The sequence below is a fragment of the Lepisma saccharinum genome, chromosome 6 (assembly GCF_977018435.1).
Source record: "Lepisma saccharinum chromosome 6, izLepSacc3.1, whole genome shotgun sequence".
NCBI classification, from domain to species: domain Eukaryota; kingdom Metazoa; phylum Arthropoda; class Insecta; order Zygentoma; family Lepismatidae; genus Lepisma; species Lepisma saccharinum.
Genome location: NC_139234.1, coordinates 64766907 through 64788310, shown reverse-complemented (window position 1 = coordinate 64788310; position 21404 = coordinate 64766907). Strand labels below are relative to the sequence as shown.

Below are 21404 nucleotides of genomic sequence, written 5' to 3'. Positions count from 1 at the left end.
TGTATGAAAAATTCTATCAATGTGTATGAAAAAATTCTATTAATGTGTATCACGTACACAGAACAACACCGCAGTTTTCATGTACTAATATTGTTTTTCAGCTTACGCTTCCATTTATGCTGTTGCTGTTTTTAATTGCACTATTTTTTTTCATTGTTCAAAATACGTCTCTTCCATAAAATAGGATTTTCAGGATCAGGTCATTACCTTGCTGTAGGAGGAGATATGATAAGTAAGTAAATGGCGCACTCTTTCAGGCTATTTGTGACATTTATTTTGGCTTGGTGGTTTCCTTGATGTTCGGCAAAAACAAAATAGGGGTCCCCATCTGGTACACTCCTCTAGTGATTGTTACAAATTAATGTAAATAGATCTTGTTAACTTTCGTAGCCCTCCAGTCAAGTTTGAGGTGCAGTCTGAAAAGCATGGATCACAAGATGATTGTCATTCGTCGTATGAGAACCAGAAAATCGTAACTCCAAAAATGTGGTTTTCATTTTTATTTAAATAAACTCCTCTGAAGAGCTCTATTTGAGCTCTATTTGGAGATTTTCCACTTCTGATCCTTAGAGAGTCACGGAGTTTTAAAATAAGAATCAGACATATTCTTAAGAATACATTATTTCCTCTCGCCTGTAAATTTGATAAATTGCAGTTACGTCCCTCTGGTTCTCACACGACGATTTGCTATCAGCTGTTGCTACCTGCTACTCAACTCTGCATCCAGGAAATGCCACAAACAGACCCAACCTAGAAGCTTCCATTTGCTCCAACGTTGAGCGTTCCTGGAGACGAGCAATGCTGAGGCATTCTGAGTGGGGCAAGAACTGGAAGGTCGAGTCTGAGCCGGAAGACGCGAAGGCAACACGTACTTTTCTATGTTAAAACATCGTCACATCCTTCAAGCATAAGCAATGGGTCTCTTTAACAGAAAGCCTTACGGAGAGCGTGCAGGAGGAACACGGAAATAATCTTATCGAACTGGACCATCAAGTCGGAGGACGCTGACCGGCTGAAAAGGAACTCGTGAAGTCTAGTTTCTGTTGTGAGATTGTTGCGAAAGTAAAGGTCGCCGATGCTTCTCTAAAAATGGAAGAGCTAAGAAAAAATATCATGATCAAAGTGGCTTATTACACTTTCACTTAATATCGCGAGAGAAATGCCGCACGCTCCTAACAATCCAACACAGTTATTGCCAAATACTCGGTTGGGAGTAAATCGTTGTGGAGACTTCCTTAAATTAAGGTAGGGCACTACGAATACCCTAACTCACTTCGAACCTTTGTTGCGTCTTTCGAAAACTTCTTTCACAATGTTCCGTCTAGAAGTACCTATTCCCTATTTTACAATGCGTATTTTTCTTTCAAAGGCTCGTTTCTCTTCTTTAGTACGCATTTTAATTATTCTGTTCTCTATTTTCAAAGTTTTGGATCATATTCTCCCTATTTGGCTTGCTTCAATGATGCCCCCTCATCTTATCTATCTGTCTGTCACTCTATGTACCTCTCCTTATTTATATTTTGCTATATCGTTTTCTTTTCTCTCTGCTGACTCGGTGGCCGAGCACGTTAAGCGGTTTCATCTTGACACAGAAGTTCCCAAGTTCGAGTCCCCGTCAGGATTTTATCTAACCAGAATTCTCATCGTCGCGATTATCCAAAAGTGGAAAAAATGAGAAGTTAATTAACAAAAATGCTTTACAGTCTCTCTCGTTCTGTGTGTCGTTTTCGCCCCTTCTCTCTTTCTTCATCTATCTCTCATTCTAAATTTCTCTTCCTCGGTCTTTTTCCATGCTAGTTTCTTTCTTTCTTTTGCTTTCCACCTTCTCTGTACATATAATTTAATTTAGGTGTCTGCGTCTTTCTTCTCTTCTCTCTCTCTCTATCGCACACAAGATATTTCTCTATTTCTCTGCTTCGTATCACTCCCTTCTTCCTGCCTATACCTTCTTCCACCATCTCTCTCTGCCTCTTTTCTGTCCTTGTTTCCTCCGTCTTTTTATCTCGCTGCATCTTTTTTCTTTACATCTTTCATCTTCTCTCTCTCCCCCACCTCCTTATCCGTTGTTCTGGCTGTTTCCGCCTCACTTATGAAACAAAAATCACGCACCGCTATCGCCGTAAATATCTCCAAGTAAAGTACGGAAACTTGTTGAGCACCGTAAGATAAAAGATAAAGTCGAGAACGGTTTCAACTTGGAGAAAAGTCGTTCCTGCATGAACTAGTATTGAGGTCAATAGGGAAGAGAATCACCTCCAAAATGGCTTTCTTATAAAAACAGGGTGGTGGGGAGACCAGGAAGATCGACAGAGTTTGACACACTCGAGAAAAGGATATCGACAGCCGGACGCAGGATCTTTTGTGCGCCGAGTGATCGAGAGCGAGACAATCTTTCCCGGAAGAGAGCCGTGGTTGGGTGAGTGACCCTCTCTCCAGCCTCCTCTGATTGCATTGTCGCGTGCGTCAATTGCTTTGCATGGCATAAATTTCTACCCTCGTGGCTTGTTTTTATGACCCTACGATGTTGAGAAAGAAACTGTAAATTATGTATTCTTCTGTAAACTTTCGATCCTCTTTTTTCATATGTATAACTGGCGATATAGGTCACTGAAAACTTAGGTCTTTTAAAGTTTCGAATTCAGTAAGTCTTACCCTGACCGGACAAGGTGCCTAGAATACCATTCGTTCTCCATTAGACTCGGATTTTTTCAAGTGACTTAACATATCTGCAATGTACGTATTACAGGATGCGGAAGTGAAAATTGCTAGTCCTTCTTAAGGTCTAATCATAATCATGCAAATAGTGTAGCAAGAATTATATCGACAAGTGATATCAGTGCCTTCCGGATGGCGCAGTGGTAACGTCAGGGCCTTGTAACCAAGGGGTCGCGGGTTCGATGGCCGGTGGAGGCACATAGTGGTTCGAATGCCACTTTAAACTGTAAGTTCTGTCTCAATTAGCCTATCTGTACATAAAAGTGGATTTAAAACAAAACTCAAAACAGACGAGTGATATCAGCTGACTACATTGACTACAAGCGTTGTAAATCTGCATTTATCGTTATTTTATTTCGTTTTTCTGCCACTTTTGGCCAATCGCGAGATGTGGATGAGTTAAATTATTTTGATGCCAACGCCAGGACTCGAATCCGGCGAGATCGGAAGTCGATTATGTGAAGAGCGCCCCCACTTCCCTGGTTTAAATCCGGCCCACTTGATTATTCCCTTCTTTAGTCCTTTCAAATCTCTCCTTCCACACCTCACCCTGGGTGTCTCGCGAGCAGATTATATTAATGCCGGAATTACGAAAGGGGGGTTCACATAACATTTACATTTTTAGTCCCTGGTTCGTTACACATGTACAGAAAGTGAATAAATATTTGGTTTTAAATAGACTGTACTGAAGTTCTTGGAGTTAATTCGTTAAATCAGAACATTTGTAATAGGATTATGTGGATTTATTATATATATTATTTATTATACATATTTACAAAGTGTTTCGATGTGTGCATTTACATAATCAACCAATTTCCGTAATTCAAACAAAGGCGTACCTATGGCCTAACCATTGGTACTTTCATTAACACAGAGTTAGCCTAACTATCTCTGTGGCCTACCCTCGACTTAATTGATATTCCGACCAGTCTTGCGTTTCCTTACGCAGCATCCTTCTTCAGCCCGCTAGGCATTAAGATGCGACTCGGCAATATCTTACAGATGCAAATCTTTGCTAATTGGGAAACTTGGGGATTTCAAACAGTGGTTGGCTTTACCAAATGATCATTAGTTTAGCCACCCTAAGTGGACTAAACTCTCGAAGAACGTTCTTTGGCCAAGTATTACATTTACTTCTCAATCATTCAATCTAGCCACCCTGAGTGGACAAGAATCGAGGAAAGGTTCCTCGTTGTTGCAAAGGGGAAAAAAACTGTTTTTTCCTAAAGCCCAACTGGCCTTTTTTTATAGTCGAGGAGGGACGTCCGTGGACGTGTCGCCTGAAGCAGTGGAATTTTCCACTGCAACGGTCTTGGAAAGACAGCTCCCCCAACTGGGAAGCTAAAAAACAGGGGAATCTAATATGCAGTAAAAATCACAATACATTAAGCACATACACTTACATGCAATAACAACATAATTTGATTTGATTTTGTATTTGATTTGCCTTATTTTACTTCGCTTTTTGTGCCACTTTTGGCTAAGTTACGAGGATTGGGATGAGTGATGATATGATGAAATTGATGAATGGACACTCACAAACGTCCATGCTCAGGCCAGGATTCGAACCCGGGACCCCTGGCGTCGTAGCGCGATGTGCTAACCACTCTGCCACAGGGGCCGGCAATAATAACATAAAAGTACACTCATGGAAACATATTAATTAACCCTAAACCTTGTAGCTGGCCAGCAATTATTTAACACATTTCCAAAACCAGTAATGGTCAATCCGACCATTACAATTACAAGCTTTGTAAAAGTTGACTTAATAATAATAATAACCCGTTGCGCAACAGCCCATGAAGGGCCTAGGCATACCTACCGACTGCCGGTCTCCCTCCCACACTTTCTTTCGTCACCTCTAAGTGTGGAGATCTTCAACCAGTATTGCAATAGTCGGGGGGTCAGCCCGACGTATCCCCAGCCGTTATAGTAGGTCTCCGTGACCGGATTACGCTCACTCACTCGGAGCTCCCCAATTTCCTCACGATGGTGGGTTGCCACCGGCCCTATACGTAGGCCGAATAAATTCCGACCAGAGCCGGATTCGAACCTACGCCGTCCCGCAGCGAACGAAAGTTGACTTAACCGTACACCAAATAATTCTTGCCGAAGAAATGGTCGAGCGCGTTGAATGACTATCGCCACACAAAATTTCCAGGTTCGAGTCCTGGCCTAGCCATGTGTGTTTCTTTGCGAGTGTCCCTTCATGAATTTAATCAAGTCATCATTCATCCTCATTGTCAAGATTAGCAGAAAGTGGTTAGAAACAGTGAGGTAAAATGAGAAAAATACAAACACATACAAAGATCAAGGCATGAACTATTGTAATTGTATCTGCAAGGAAACACGTTTACGTAAAATAAAATAGTTGCAATTTTGACTCATGCTTGTTTGTTTCTTAACTATTTCGTTATTTTAGAAATGTTTACGATTCAATTGGGAACGCAGGTGACATGATGTAAGCTTCTGTTGTTGTAATGAATTTAAACTTCATGCATCTATTTTAACAATTAGTCAGTCAACAGTTTGCTCTGGAATGATGGTGACGTGCTTGTGCAGTACACTTAATTACATATCAGAGGTAAGAGGCAATTTAATGATATTAGTGTTACAATTTTGTGCCTATGACATCCTCCCCCAGGAAGTTTTATATCCTCCCGGAGGAAAGGGGCTGGATTCAACAATCTTACTGCTTGCAAGTACTAAATTATTTGAGGGGGTACAGTTCAAAGGATTTAGGGAGTCCTGTACCCCCCTACTAAAATTCTGAGGGGGATACTCTGCATTCCTGTATCTTCCCTATGCTGAGCCATTGCATGAGCGGACAGGAGAACAATCGAAGATAATGTCAGGCCAGAAATGCAAAAATGTGTCACTGAATAGTGAAAACGTTAACTTAGAGAGATAACGTTTTTATCTTCCATGTAAGAAATACACAAGAGTAAACATATTTGTTGATGCCATTTAATAATTGTCTAGCTCAATAAATTGACATAAATAGCTGTTTACATCTGCTAGCTGAGGAGTAATACATTCATTAGGTCAATGGTTTTCAACCGCGGGTCAGCAAAGGATTATCTTGAAGTATCTAATTTTTAGTTTCGCATCAATTTTCATTACCGAATATTTTGCAGTGGAAACATTAGGATTAATTAGAATTTGCCGGTTAATTAAAATCAACACTTACCAAGTTAATTTAACTATGTTTGTCTAAGAAATTGCAAAATTTAACTAGATCCAGTGGTGGTTGATTAATTTAAACATAATAATATATTTCTCAACGTAATCGAACTAATTACTCTATGATTGTGGTGCCATAATTTATTTATCAACATTTCATTTCAAGCCTACATATGAATTAATGTGTGGCGGAGTGATTAGGACAGCGCGTATATAATGCAGGGGTCCCGGATTCGAATCACTGCCTCTGGCATGGATGTTCCTTCTGGGTATCCCTTCATCAATTTAATATCATCACTAATCCTCATCTTTGCGATTAACAAAAAATGACAGAAAAGCGATGATAAACAACAAAAATAAAATAAAAAATGTAGAAATCAAACAAATATCACAGAAAAAGGTATGTACGATTAAAATTGTTTGGATCGGGGCATCGACATCTTACCGGGTCTGGTATAACGAAGGTTCAGAACCGCTTCTATAGATTAGACCGGAAATTATTTTATAATATTCAAGGGAACTGAAAAAGATATGCACCTCGTGGGAAAGTTAAACATGCAAGTGCATGGGGTCCCGGGTTCAAATCTCGACCTGCACAGTAGTGTTCTTCATCAAATCCTCTTCTTTGCGATTAGTCAAATGTGGCAGAAATGCAAAGTAAAATGAACCAAATCAATCAATCATTAAAAATACAGTACTTCAGATAGAAGGCAGGCACCTACCTTTCTAAAGAGCTGTCCTTTTCCGGTGGCCAAGCTGATCTGATCGTCTCCAGAACATCATCCAAATTCAGCGGAGGCTTCGCGTATCTGCTTCCTACCACATGAAAGACAGAGAAAAAAAAACTCTCAAATTTTCGAATTTTGATGCAGAGAACAGCAGTACTACCACTAAATCACATCCAGACAGCTCATAACTCGAGAGAAGTAAAAGTTCACATCTGACGTCATGCGACGCAGACCCGTCAAATGGAGAAGAAGGTCGCTTGCACCGATCACGCCGTGGCAAGAGCAGCGTAGCTACTTGGTTGTCAACTCGGTGGAGAGCGGGTTTCCTCTCCCGCGTGGAACTGTGGGAAATCCCTTTCTGAGGAGTCCACCTGGAGTACCTGATCGATAGCCTAACGTCTCGTGTGAGAAATAGCTCGTAACGCGGTTATGTAAGCCTATCTCGCTAACTTTAATGAGGAACGGGGGAAGGGTGGAGGGGGAGACTTGCAACACAAGGTACCGTGAGAAGGGAAAATTGAGTCACTCAAAAGGGGTAAATTATAGGCTACGGCGATCATTCCCAGAAAGCATCGGTAGTCGCCTATAAGAGAGTTTTTTAAACACTAAACTAGGCTTGTAATGCATAATGGATGCGTACGAGGGAATTCCAACAGTATCTTCACAGATAACTACTAATTCTACACGTACAATAAAAAGCTTGCAATATTAAACTTACGCCCTTCAAGGTATCCTTGTGTGACTATCGTCAAATCAGTTATCAAAATTTGACGAACTGCCGATCAAATTTAGTGTAAAATTGGCTTCAAAGTGTGAAAATCCAGTGTAAATGTCAGCAAGTTTTAACATTCCATAAGAAAACGAAGTATACAATTGAACGTTCTCTTTATTATATACTGGTCTAACAGGCCCCCACTGTGATTTTAAAGGTAACTAACAAAATCTTGTTATTCAATTTGAGTTTTGCTTTACCATTTTTTAAAACGTTAACAAAGTGTACAGCGTTCGATATTATTAATTTGTCAGTCCATTTAAAGTTTGTTTCTTGACTTGCTTCCAATTTTGGATAGCTGATTAAAAACTACTTTTTTTGATGCGCAATTCGCTTGTGCATGTAATGTATCTCGAATTACAAAGCATGACAGAAATGATCGTCAAGTCATACCCAATTCACACGAGGATGCCAAAATGTGAGTGTATCCTGGAGATTAGATAACCAGCACAACCGAAGTGCTTGTAAAGTTTGCATAGCATGCAGGCTTTCTAAACTTTCACATCCTTGAGAGAGCGTTAAATCACAGAAAAGAGTATATACCCTTTTCTGTGGTTAAATATCTGAGTGCTCAGAGTTTGTCAGCTACCAGAAGATAGGAGACTATGCACACTATCGACTTATTTCGATATCAACGCCAAGTGGCTGGTTCTTGACACGCCTCCCCTATATTGTAAAGAAATGGAAAAACCTTCTGAACAATACATTACACAGCAGGAAAGCGAAAGGAAAAAGTATGCCAGATTCTTGGCGCATATCGCAAAATCATGTTAGTTCAGAAGCCGGACCTTTCCTAAACACGCAACACGGCTTATTTTTCATGCAGGAATAGATAACAGGCCAGGCTTGCACCCGTTACCTACTGCTACAATCCCCCAGTTGTCCGTTTCAATGTTTCGATGCATAAGTAAATAGCTTAGCGCAATGCGTCATCTTCATTTTATGACGGAGCGTTGAAGAATTCGGGCTGTAGTGGAAACTTACACAGGTATTCTAGCAATAAAAGCATTCACAACAAATATAAAACACGGAAATTTAATTTAGAAGCAGATAAACACAGAGAAAGCATGGAAGTTTTTAGTCAAGAATTATGAATGCCATTGTTGTTAACATAAAAGAAAGTTTCTGATGAATTTAGAATCGTGAGTTCTTTTTTATAAGGAGAAGAAGAAGAAAAAGGTGTAGAAAAACACTAACATCATGAAGAGCCTAAACCATGGTCACACACATCTCATTTAAGTCTGTCTTATGCTAGCTACTTCGCACTTCGTAATTTTAACTGCTCTTTTTCTTGTGTCGGCATTTGTTACAAATTATATTTCTCTACATGAAATTGATTACATTTATTAATTTCTTCCTCACTTTGTTAATAGAGAAAATGTTATGAATTGTTAGTATTTAGCGAAGATTTTACAACAATCTACCGTTAAAATTTAAAGCTATTAATGAACAAAAACAAGGCCAACCGTATCTTTTAAATTTAAATTTGATTTATTTTATCATGTGTAAAGATAGATAATAATTATAGTTTGCTACTGAGTGTACCGTAAATACATACTTAAAAACGTAATCACTAAAATTTCGTTACTTAGATCAACTATGTAATGGCCGTTAATGTTTTAAAAAAAGGCCATAGTCATATTTATTTATTATTATTTTTTGCAGTAGATGTATATCAGTGGAAACTGACTGCCATAGACAGTCATTTCTCCAGTCAACTTATTACAGTGTACTGTAAAACTATAGGTCCTTTAAGCTCACACGTTTGCCGGTACGATAACCACCTAGAGCCCAATCCTCATTGGTTATGCTATAGGATATACTAAGTCAATGAGATATTCAGTGCAAGATGAATATAATAAAAAATGGATAGATAAATTCTAGTTTGAAAGCAAGCCTAATTAGTAAACAGCAAAATTGAAAAATAGAAGGTTAAGCGGAAATCCACGGCTTATCTACCAATCAGATTGAAGCATTAGAGCAGCGAGAAACAGCAGCATCGATCATCCAGAGGCTGGAGAAGCCTATAACTAATTACCGGGGCGTGGTACAGATCACCCGTTGAAAGACGTAACATCAATCATCTGCAAACGTCAAGATGCATAATTGTGTGATTAATGTTATTCACAATACTTTTTCTTTTGTCTTGCGTATCTTGAAATTAACTTTACTTTTAAAATGGCTGTTTGATTTGATTTGGTTTATTTTACATCGCTTTTCTGCCATATTTGGCTAATCGCGAAAATGAGGATGAGCGATGACATGATGAAATTGATGAAGGGACACTCACAAATAACAGCCATATCCAGGCCTGGATTCGAGCCCGGTCCCTTCTTGTTAAGGAAACTTATGACACTGTTAGTTTTAAAAATTGAGTGAGGAGGTTTATAATAGATATTTCTCATATTCTTGTTAGAGTCTTCAATTTTGTTTTGGTTAAGGACACAATTTCTGTGCATTTCAGCCAGTGGTGTGCCAAACTGAGGTTGGCGGGGGTTTTAACCCCCCTCCCTCCTTTGGCCCAGTATCCCTGCAAGGGGAGGAAAATTTAACAAAATGAGGACAGACTACTTGGAAAAAAAGCATACGTAATCACCCCTTTCGAAAATCCTGGACGGCTCACTGATTTCAGTTTCCCTCGTGTTGTTCATATCTCACCGCATTTTCCATCCCATGCGTGCCTCTCTGCAGTGGTGTCCTCCGATAGGATCTTGGAGCGGGGCCACTGCAGAATGCTTCCCCAATCCAGCGAAAAGTATGGAAAGGGAAATACAAAGAAGAGCCTACCAAGCAGCGCATTCGTGACGAGAAGATAAATTATCATATCATCTGAAGAAAGATGCCTCTAATTATAGTTATTTAAAAAAAGCAGATAGCATGCGCCATTCTCACGTACCAGTAGAGCTCTTTAATGTTAAATGTAGAGATTTCCTTGTGCTTAGCATCGTAACATGACGGAACGCATTGCGCTTGGAGATAAGATTTCAATTTCTAATTCCCTCTAGACTAGAAAAGCAAATTATGAAAACAATTGATTCAATTAGGGTAGTTTACGTCTCTTTTCTGCCACTTTTGGGCTAATTGCGAAGATGCAGATAAGTTATAATATGGTGAAGCTAATGAAGGGACACCCATGTCCAGGCTGAGATTCGAACTTGATCCCTGGCGTCGTAGTGCGCTGTTCTAACCATTATGCCACGGAGATCAGCAGTTATGAAATCAATCCCCTACATATTTACAAGAAGTGAAACGAACCAAGTGACCTGTTATTATTTCTTTTCTATTTTCATTGCTTTACACTTTCAAACTTCTTCACTTTAAAACTTTAATGATTTTCTCTTTTTATCTATGTATAATGTCTTTCAAAAAGGAGAAGGATATGATAGTCCATAGATGCTTGCATTTATAGCATGACGATAATCCTGCCATCTGGTGAATGGATTCAGAATTATATTGAGCGAGGAAACACGTCAGGCTGCCTGCCATCTTCCCACGAGATTAGGAACTTCGTGGTAGAATTTCGGCCAATTCCATTCTGTTGGTCTTAAAGTGTGTTACACCGCCGAGAATAACTTCAACGTAATGGTATTGTTGTGCTTGAAAAAATACTACACTTCATCAAAAGAAAAATATCAGATTTCATACGAAGTATGTTTGCACAATGGTTAGCAGAACAGTTGGCAAGGAATTTCGGCAACGAGATCTACGAAAATATGACTTTAGCTTGCATATGTTCTCATTTACTGCGTTCCTTATCTTCGTGTTCTGAATATAATGGGCAACGTAGAACTTAGCAGCCAGCCCCCCCCCCCCCCCCACACACACACATACCACCACCGTTGCGATTAATATAAAAAGACAAATTGAAATACATTAGTAATTTGAGAACAGTGCCGACACTGGCGTACACAGGGGGACTGTTGGGCTACAACCTCTCCCGAAATTTTGAGGAAATAAAAAAAATGAAGGCAGTAAAGAACTCCGGAAAAAAAGAAAAGTGGAAAATGCAAATTCCTCTTAAAATTACCCCAGATTACCATTTTTGTCTTTGAATAACTTCTAAAACGAAGATTGCAAGTCGTAATTACGAAATATTTTATAGTACACTCCGGCCCCACCCAGAACGCAGCTATGTAATATCTACTTTTACAATTCCAGCCCCCTCCAAGGAAAATCCCCCGTAAGTGCAGATAAAGACTTGTTCTTGCTTTCTATCTTAACTGGCTTTTACCATGTAATTAATTTTTTACTACTGTTTGACGTTACCTGGAGAGTGACAATTTTATGCATTATAAGGACGTCACCCCTACTACATTTACTTCACTTACAGATACAACACGTAAGTATTGTTTCTATTGCAACGCATCTTTACAGCATCTTATGCCATAACACCGATTGACTTTTATGTATTTTAAGTATTTTTGTTATGTGTATGTTCATTGTTCATGCTGTACGTGCACTTTCTTTTACGTTTATTACAGTATATATGTGTCTTTTTGGGTTTTTTCTCTTATTTCTTCTTTTGTGTTTTTTATTTTTTCTGTTTTTAAAATTTTCTTTGGTATTTTGATGTTTTATATTTCGCAAACTGTTAGATATTCAATTCAATTTGTAAAATGTAAAGTGGAGATGATTAAGTGTAAGAAAAGGCTTGTGACTTAACTTCGCCAACCAAAAGAATAAATAAATAAATAAAAAATATATAGTTTCCTTGTATTATTCATGGAGCCACGGTGGTCTAATCGGTAGGGCGTGTAACTACCATGCGGGAGACCCGGGTTCGATAGCCGGAGTGGGAGATCTAAAGTCTGATTTTTTCTGGCCTTGTCCCCCTACAAAGCGGGGCTGGAGCTCACCCAGCCTCAATTAAAGGGATACCTCAATCTAGGGGGTAAAGGTGGCCGGAACGTGGTGCCTATAATCATATCACCTCCAGCATGACAGAGATCGATAGAATGTGTGTGGCCATGTGCCTCAAGACAGAGTGCAATGTGCACGGGGAACTTTGCCTTATATTATTCATAAAATCCCAAGATTTGGTTGATTTGATGTTCTAAGTCCACTTTACGCGCAGTAAGGCTAATCGGGACTGGACCTACAGTTTAAAGTGACATCCGAACCACTATGTGCATCCATCGGGTATCGAACCCAGGACTCCTTGATTACAAAGGCGACGAAGCTACTACAGCGCCATCGCAGTACATTCATAAAGTGCTAATTTTGGATTCTTAGAGTGTTTAAGCAGATCTTCATGGCGGAGTAGTTAGCAGAGCGTGCTAAGATGGAGGTCCCGGGTTCGAATCCTGGCCTTAGCATGAGTGTTCTTCGTGAATGTTCCTTCGCCTTCCATCTTTGCGAATGGCCAAAAGTGGCAAAAAAGGGATGTAAAATAAAATTGATTGATTTCCTTTAATTTGATTTGCTTTTATGCTAATCGCGAGGATGAGAATGAAACGTCATAAGATGAAAATTATGAAAAGACAACCACAAACATAAATGGATAGCACACAACGCAAGCTCCATAGAGGATCATACTGGCTGTGAGTTCATACGTCAGAGCCTTGTTAGTCTGCAAAATGCAGTACAGGGAAGTAAGGTTAACATTTAGGTGTCTTCTGAAAGGGTCGCCCTCTACGCTCCCTAAGTAAAAAATAACAAATCAATCAATCATCAATCTACAAGTATTTGGGATCTTCTGGTTCAGAACACTTTAATGCATCACATTCAGTTACCTAACTGTCTGCAAGACTTTGGGACAACAAATATATTCAGGTAGCGAGAATCGAACTCAGGCCCGTTAACGTTATGGCGAAGAGTGACAGTTTCGCACCAGGTAAACATTTATTTCAATACCGTCCGAATGTGTACCGCTACTATGAAAAACTCAGTATGTAAGAGAGTATGAATTTCTCTTCATGTTGCAAGTGAAATCAGGTTTTCCAGTTGGTTGATTGGTTGATATGGTGTTTTAAGTCCACTTTATGCATAGTAATGCTAATCGGAACTGGACCTACAGGTGAAAGAGGGATCCGAACCACTATGTGCCTCCACCGGGTATTGAACCCGGGATCCCTTGATTACAAGGCAACGACGCAACCACTGCGTCATCAAGGAGGTCCTGTTCTTTTCAGTTGATTATTAAACAAAGACAAGATGTTTTGAAACTATGATGAATAAGAATTTACAGAATCCCATGCATTCCTTATGGAGGAAAAAAGACGCAACAACTTCAAGTTACGTCTAACCAAATCAAAGGTTCGACTTTTCCTACGACTTTTGAAATCGTCAACGTGTCCTCTTTTCGTTCATGTGTTTTTCTACACCATCGGAAGCTTGATATTCCCAAGAGAACAAGTAAAACAATACTCTCATAAGCGTAATGCTAACTTTTCTCCCCAGCGCACAGACCTCTATATCTCCAGCTCGCCGCGGGAAGAGGTCGGTGAGGGAGGGTCTGTTTAGAACCTTGCGTCTGGCTGGACACTGAAACTGTTCCTGGTGCCCTTGTTGCCTGGCGCTTGTGCGATCGTTCAATAAGCAAGTGAAAGGTCTCTGCAAGACTCTCGGCCCTCCCCTTGCCCGTCATCCCACTCATTTCGGTGAAACTCAATAGTGTATGCCAATATTATGCAAGACGAAATCCATTAATAAATAACTGACATGGTCATCACTGGTATTTCCGCTGCAAAAAAAAAAAAAAAAAAAACCTCAGGGCGGGAACAAGAATTGTCTTTCCTGTCAGTGGATGCTTATCAAGAAGCATCTGCCATTACATTCCTTACAGAACTTCCAGACAGTGCTTACGTAATACTTGCAGTTCCTCCCACGACATCCGCAACCCAGGACATTAAACTTTGAGAAGTTTGAAGGTCAGGAAGAAAATCCAGCACAACGTGTAAACCTAAACAAGGCACAACGAACGTGATACCATCGCAAACTATGAATGAAATTTAAATTTGGATTGAAAAGTTTGAAATGAGAATAAAGGGTTAGATTCTGTTTTAAAAAGGTTTAAAGGTTTATCATATTAAATATTAAGAAATAAACATGGTAAAATGTATAAACATACAGCATATGTGAACCCGTTTGTGATACCATAACTTCTTATATTTCAAATATAAGAACTTTGGGTAATTGAAACATGGGGAAGTTAGAATTGACAAATTAATAAAGTTAATTATAGCACATTTTAACGAAGGGTATAGGATCATATAATTAACTGAACTGAAAAAAGTGGATTTGGATTTCGTCGTACATGTCCATGAAAATTTCATAAGAATAATCTTTTTTTTCTACTTTGCAACAAGTAGGCGGATAGCCCGTTGCCAAGACACACGACACACCGGCTCGGTCCCCTCGACAGACAAGACCGGACGTCGCTGCCTACCAAATATCTTTCTGTTATTAATATATATATGCCACGACTACGCTCAGTTCCTGCGGGGCACGGGACCCCGCATCCCAAAGTTCGGGTAAGGGTCTGTTTCAAGATAATAATATAATCAAAAGTTAAATTTACACTTACATAACCAAGACTTCAAATTATATTAGCCCTTTCTCATGCTTGAACTCCACCACAATCGCACCCGCATCCCACTGACCAGTGAGGATACGCATACGATTCGCGATTGAAATCAGCATAATCAATTCTGGCGTCCTTTGGATTGATAAGGCCTCCGCCTCACTGACCAGTAACGGCGGGACACCTCTCCAACCAAAAGGAAGTCAGTTAATTTATACTTATTAGGCAAACTTACTTCAAAGAAATACCAAATAACGATTATAAATTTATTTACTAATCCATATATATGTTAGGATAAAAGAAAGTATACAATCTTCAGATCGAGAAAAATTTACAATGCCAAAATTTAATTTCTGTTCAAATAACTTCCGAAAAACATAGACTGAAACTTGCTTTCTCATAAAATACAATCCACAGATCCATATCGTCCATATCCCAGCTTAACTTGGTTTCAATAAACAGGTGACAAATTAACAGTAATGATCGACAATTTCCATTAACCAAAACCAAAAGAAAATTACATAAACTTCTTTCCGTAAATATCTATTTGTGCTTCTGTCATATTTTCACTTCAGTATTATGTTCTTTAGAACTCTCGAGGTATACTACCCTCTTCGGGGCCAACCTCCAATAACATTCATAACTAAAGATAAGGGGAGCCTGTCTCTACCCAATTACCAAAGCCATCTCTCGGCCACAAACTACAAATGTTCGCTTGGAATTCCATAACATAACAGGGGACACTGTCTACCCTCTTTGGCTACTTACATTGCAAAAGCAAAACAATAGACTTTTACATAAAACGAATTTCTATAAAAACATTTACTCGACCGGTCACCTATTATAACTGTTTCAAAATTATATCTAACATAAAACCAAAATAAGAAAACCCATTAAACGTTCCGGATACTCAGACTTTAGAAACGGACGTAAAACTATATAAGTTATTAGATTTAAGAGACATCCTCTGACCAGAGGCATGCTCTCGGATTTAAGTATCAAAGAAACAAATTTATTTAAATGAACCTCCTGACCAGGAGAATTCAAAATGATTTAAGAATTAAAACAAATAACTCGACGAGAAGGAAGTATAACTTGAATTATACCGGAGTCACACTGACCAGTGCCAACTTCGATAGAATTTATGAAACAAAATTTTAAATTATTAAGATTAATTATGTATAAATCAAATTATTTACAAGCCTGCCAAAATCCCCTTTAAGGATCATGCTGACCAGCACAAATCCAGAAAGGTGGCTTACGGAAAACTCAGGACATTGTAGAAGGGAGAGCTGACCAGCCACTCCCCTCACAACGCCTGTGTTCTCCCAGCCCTGGACCTCGACAAGCGATTTAATCACCTAACGATTCCGGAATCTACTGCTATATGAATGAATCTGCCAGCGAGAACGCTGATATTTATACTTGCGAGATTGCGCAATCCTATTTCTCAACAAAAGATTTCGACAAACTGAAAAGTTATTTTTAGCATCTAACAATTACCCTTTCCAAAAGACATATCCAGAAACACAATGCAAGCTAAACTTATTTACAAACCCACGCAGCGCCGAACGAAAAGAACTCATTGTTGTTAAGGAAGAAAAACAACGCAAGCTTCTACTTGCTTTGCGTTCTTTCTCGTTGGGCCGAAACTGCGTTACAATGTTAACAAAGATAAAAAAAATTGTACATTCAAAAGATTAAAACTCCAAATGAATTTATACGAGGGCTATTAAATATTAAAAAGATTTGCCAAAAAATTTTCAATCGTTACAACTTTTTCTCGATATGTTTTTCTTCAACATCCACAGATTAGGCAACAAATTTATGGTAAAAGCATGGAATATTCTATGGTAAACCATAGGGTGCTCCATGGATATATCCAGCTCTTATTTTTAAGACAACAAAGAATGTGCGACGGAGAAAAATACACGTGGCAGAAGTAACGGGAGAAGGAAAACATACAAGATATTACTGGGAGGAACCAGGCAACGTCGAGGCAACAGATCCCGTTGCGGTAACACTGGCAGGGACGATTCCACGCAGGTAAAACAGCGATAGCGAAAAATCAGGCGAGGCCAGGCCGGCTCGGTAGCTCAGTGGCAGAGCAATGGCACGATATGCCAGAGACCCGGGTTCGAGTCCTGGTCGAGCCTGCATTTTTCGCTGAAAATTTCTACGTAGAACATCTCCTATGTATGCCTAATCTTCAATAAGATATTACTTGTTTCCATTGAAGATTTTCAACTGATGAAGTGACTCCTCGATACTTCCTTTGAGGGTGTCCTGCGTGAAAATATGTGCTACCATTTAACTCGACGCATCACATTCCCGAATCAACCATAGGATGACGGAGGGCAAACTTTTATTATTATTATTATCATTTCTATTATTACTGTTATTATTTTTCTTCTTATTATTATTATTATTAGTTACTACTACTACTACTACTTTACAAATCATAAAATTCAAATTGAATTGAAAATACTTTGGCGTTGTATAAAAGTTCAGACTCCAGACTTCTGGTTAGATAGAAACTGGATTCCCCTTTCTTCTTTTCCATAAACATCTATCACTTTGTTGATGAACAGTTCTTTGTCTTTTTGTATTTTTTCACAAAGCACAGATATCAAACTGAGACCAGTTAATCTTCTGTCCTTTGTGGTACAGTGGGATCCATGAATATTACCGTGCAAATTGTCCATCACCATGTTATTTGACCCAATAAGAGCTTCAAGAATTAAAATAAAACTCAGAACAAGTTGTTGACAACTTCTGCAACATACATAAAAAAAATCCATCGCATTAAAACATATAGGATGTAAGAGAAAAGTTAATGCAAATAGTGGTGGACAATTTGCATGGTAATACTTATGGATCCCACTGTACCTCTGATCCATGTATTTACGTGCCGAATGCTACTTTAAAATAATAAAAACAACAACAATAATAATAGTTGCTGTAATTTACGACCTGTAAGTCACAGAAAACCAGTATTTTTTTGTTATAAAATATCGCTACAATTTCACCATTCGAATTACATGAAATATTTCCGGAAATCTCAGGGGTTAAATGCCCCCCCTCTCCCTTCCTGCGGGCGCCCTAGAGGGCACCAAACCAGCATCCTGTCTACTGCCTAGGGTGCCAAAATATCTAGCTACGGGGTTGGAAAACGCACACAACTATTTGGCATTTAATGTGAAACAAAAAACCGAAAAAAACATTTTTGGAGTTATGTTCTTCCTTTCGACTGAATATCCCTCCGCTCTGCGACTCTGAAGAACATGCGTCACCTGAAGAGAAAAAAGGCAATGGGGTTTCCCTGCGCATGTGCAACCTCTGTGTTGTTGTTTGAAAAAATCAATACTGAACCAACACAATATTATTAACTCATATGCAGATAGTTCGAGTTCAATGCAATTAGATAAGCCAAACATTTTAACTTTCGTTTTTGCGACACTTGCCTCGGTTAATAACTTTTTTATGTGATTATGTGGTGAAATTCTGCAATGACTGGCAACTGTGTAGCCGCCATCTTGTTAAAAGATTGATCGTACAGTTCCGTTTCCGGCTCCGGCTGAACTTGCATTGCAAAGAAATAGACAAAAGTAGACACAAAGATTACGACAGCCGAAGTGATGAATTTCGTACGATTAAGAACTGTGAACCTTGTTCAGAATATACGACAGAACAGGTTAGTCTCGAAGAGATATATTTCAACGTCCAACAAGAATCGCGAAACAACAACTGTCGCTGAAGAAACGGACAGTACAAAATGTGTTCCAGCAGTAAAGGAAAAGAACTGGATTACCTACGGATTCAGCGAGACAAGTAAGAAAGAAGATCGAGCAGGAATGCATGCCTTATTTTTTGGTGTTGTCACATTATGCATAGTTTTTGGAAGTTTCCTATGGGCCTACATCCCAGATTATCAGATGAGAGATTGGGCACAACGTGAAGCTTACTTGGAGTTACGAAGAAGGGAAGCTGAAGGTTTACCAGTCATAGATCCCAACTTAATAGATCCTTCTAAATTTCCTCTGCCGTCAGAAGAAGAACTTGGTGATGCAGAAATTATCATTTAGTTGTGTGTTTCGCAGAACACAGTGCCTGGTGCATAGTGTGTAAATTGCGTGTGATGTAAATATGCTGATTGTTAAATAGTTTAATGTAACCCGTCTTAGGTTATTAAAGTCATTAATGTAAATAATAATATTTTGTTAATCTATCATCTAAACAAAATTCATTGATGGTTCTCGAAATGGTTGGCGCTTGTGATTTTTCTCATATTCTATTGGGTTATCATAGATGAAATTCCGTAAGAATTGCATCTCCGAACAACGGATTTCTTCATTTTGACACAAGAAAGTACTTACTGAAATGAGGTTTTCTAGCATTTAGATAGTTCCTGGAGGTATTTTCTTTCGTCGTTGAAGGTGCTTGAGGGGGAATTCATGTGTTTTTCACGAAAAATATCTCTGCGACGCACAATTGCCGTTGCTGTTCTTTCCTTCCTCAGGTCGGGTACCCTATTCTACACCTTCGAATTTTCAATTTTTTTTCTTTCTTTATGAAGATTATGTGATCCTAATTGTGAATATAAAAAGATTGGAGCGTGGAAAGAAGTATTCATGACTGTACAGCCGTTTAAAGTTGAGATTTTGTCGTTTGAAATTGTTGAGTCCAAATTTCCCACCGATTCCGGGCTCTGCCCTTGGGGTAATTGACTTACCGCTACCGTGACACCGCCTTTATCTATAGTCCCTTTTAAAGGCATGTTAGAAATTGGCCGGAGTCACCTGCCCCCAACACTATTTCTCACTGTTTTCCACATTGACACATGTAGATACCAAAAATTACCAGAATACCACCCACCACTCCCTTCCCATCATAAAAGTAAGAAGTCACAAATTATCCCATCCCACAAGTCATTTAGAAAAAAACAACCCCTTTACGGCCTGCAGTTGCCAAAAAGAAATAATTATTTCCAATTTCTGAAGTCGCATAAATGAAATCCAATGTCTGAAATGTCCAATCTGCCAATATATCACACAAATAACATATCGCAATCGCAAATGTTCCCATTGCACAAGTCAATCATAAGAAGAAAAAAAAAAATCAGACGTGCGCCTGTGACATGAATCCATGATCCGAAGTCTTCAGACCTGTGTCTGTGACCTGAATCCATCATCCGCCATCATAGAAGTTCTGAAAAACCTTTTTGACTTTATGCAATGAATTTTAATTTCATAAAAAAGTTAAGTTTCGTAGCACGTAGATCTAAAAAATTTACTTCCGCGCTATTTGCAAACACTGTTTGTTATGACGAACTAAATATTTTCTCGAAAATATTTTAAATGTGCCTGAAATCGAGGGTGTAGAAAGAGGTACCGGAGCCCCTTCCTCTACAATAGCCGGATGTTGCGCACGTTTGATGAAGTAACCTCCTGTCAGTGTTTCCAATCACGCCGTTGTTTTGTAAGAAGATGAAAAATCGAAATATACATTCCTGATATTAATACGACCCAAAATTTTAACTATGTTTGCCTAACCTTGCCAGAAATGGTTCATGGTGCTATCCGTAAATGGTTTTTGGGTAAAAGTTCGTTATATCGGAGACACATTTCTTCATTTGGTACTAGTTTACTATCCTTCGGACACATTTATTTATTTTTACAGAAGAAACTACTTACCGTAATAAGTTCCTGTAGCATTGTCGAACATCGGGAAGGTGTTTTGTGTGATGTGGGAATGTTTCATAGCTGAAATTCATGTTTGTTGAAAATTAATTCTCCGACTGAGAATAGGTTAGTTCTGTTAGGTTAGGAAACATAGTTAAAATTTGGTGTCGTGTTAGTATCAGGATCTAGAAATTGGAAATGATTGCGAACCATTGGCGCTAGCCCCACGAACCATTGGCACGTGGTTAGGTTAGGCAAACATAGTTAAAATTTGGTGTCATGGTAGTATCAGGAATATATATATTTGGTTGTGAAACAAAAAAAATCGCGAAAATCGACAGTTTCCATTCCGAACGTAACATCTTGGGTTTTCATGCACTGGAACCACCAATTTTATATTATGTAAAGCATTGAAATCTTTGAATTAAAATAATAAATTCAACATAATTCCCGGGGGGGGTTTACAGTGAGTAAACTGCTCCATAAGAAGAAAAAAAAACGTTCAAGTAGTTAAAATATATACAACCTCCACAATGTATTGAGAGCTTATACCAGATACCAGATGAGGAAGGAAGCAAATATAAAGGATAGAAAATTACTGGTCTTGGGTAGCTCGACCTGCTTTTGTCAGAAAACCTGATCAGCATACTGAACCAAGCCATCACATGAGATACAACATCATTAATATAATCAGTTTCTGTGGTCAAATAACTCCAAAAAAGGCAATAAAATTGTAAGTGTGAGGAGACTGAGAAATAATTTCCTTTTATCTTACATTATACTCTGTCTGTATGCCTAGTGTG

At 38.9% G+C, this 21404-nt stretch overlaps 1 protein-coding gene and 1 non-coding gene across 5 annotated transcripts in view; one reads left to right on the top strand and one right to left on the bottom strand.

Annotated features, from left to right (window-relative positions):
• LOC145988830 (uncharacterized) overlaps positions 1 to 21404 on the bottom strand; it is a 197324-nt gene that overhangs the window by 21681 nt on the left and 154239 nt on the right. For all 4 annotated transcript variants that reach the window (XM_083124045.1, XM_083124048.1, XM_083124046.1 and 1 more), the window contains one exon: positions 6621 to 6714. In XM_083124045.1, the coding sequence (XP_082980171.1) occupies positions 6621 to 6714 (94 nt within the window). The remainder of the gene's footprint in view (positions 1 to 6620; positions 6715 to 21404) is intronic.
• TRNAI-GAU (transfer RNA isoleucine (anticodon GAU)) lies at positions 17006 to 17076 on the top strand. The gene has a single exon. It is a non-coding gene; the product is annotated as a tRNA-Ile (tRNA).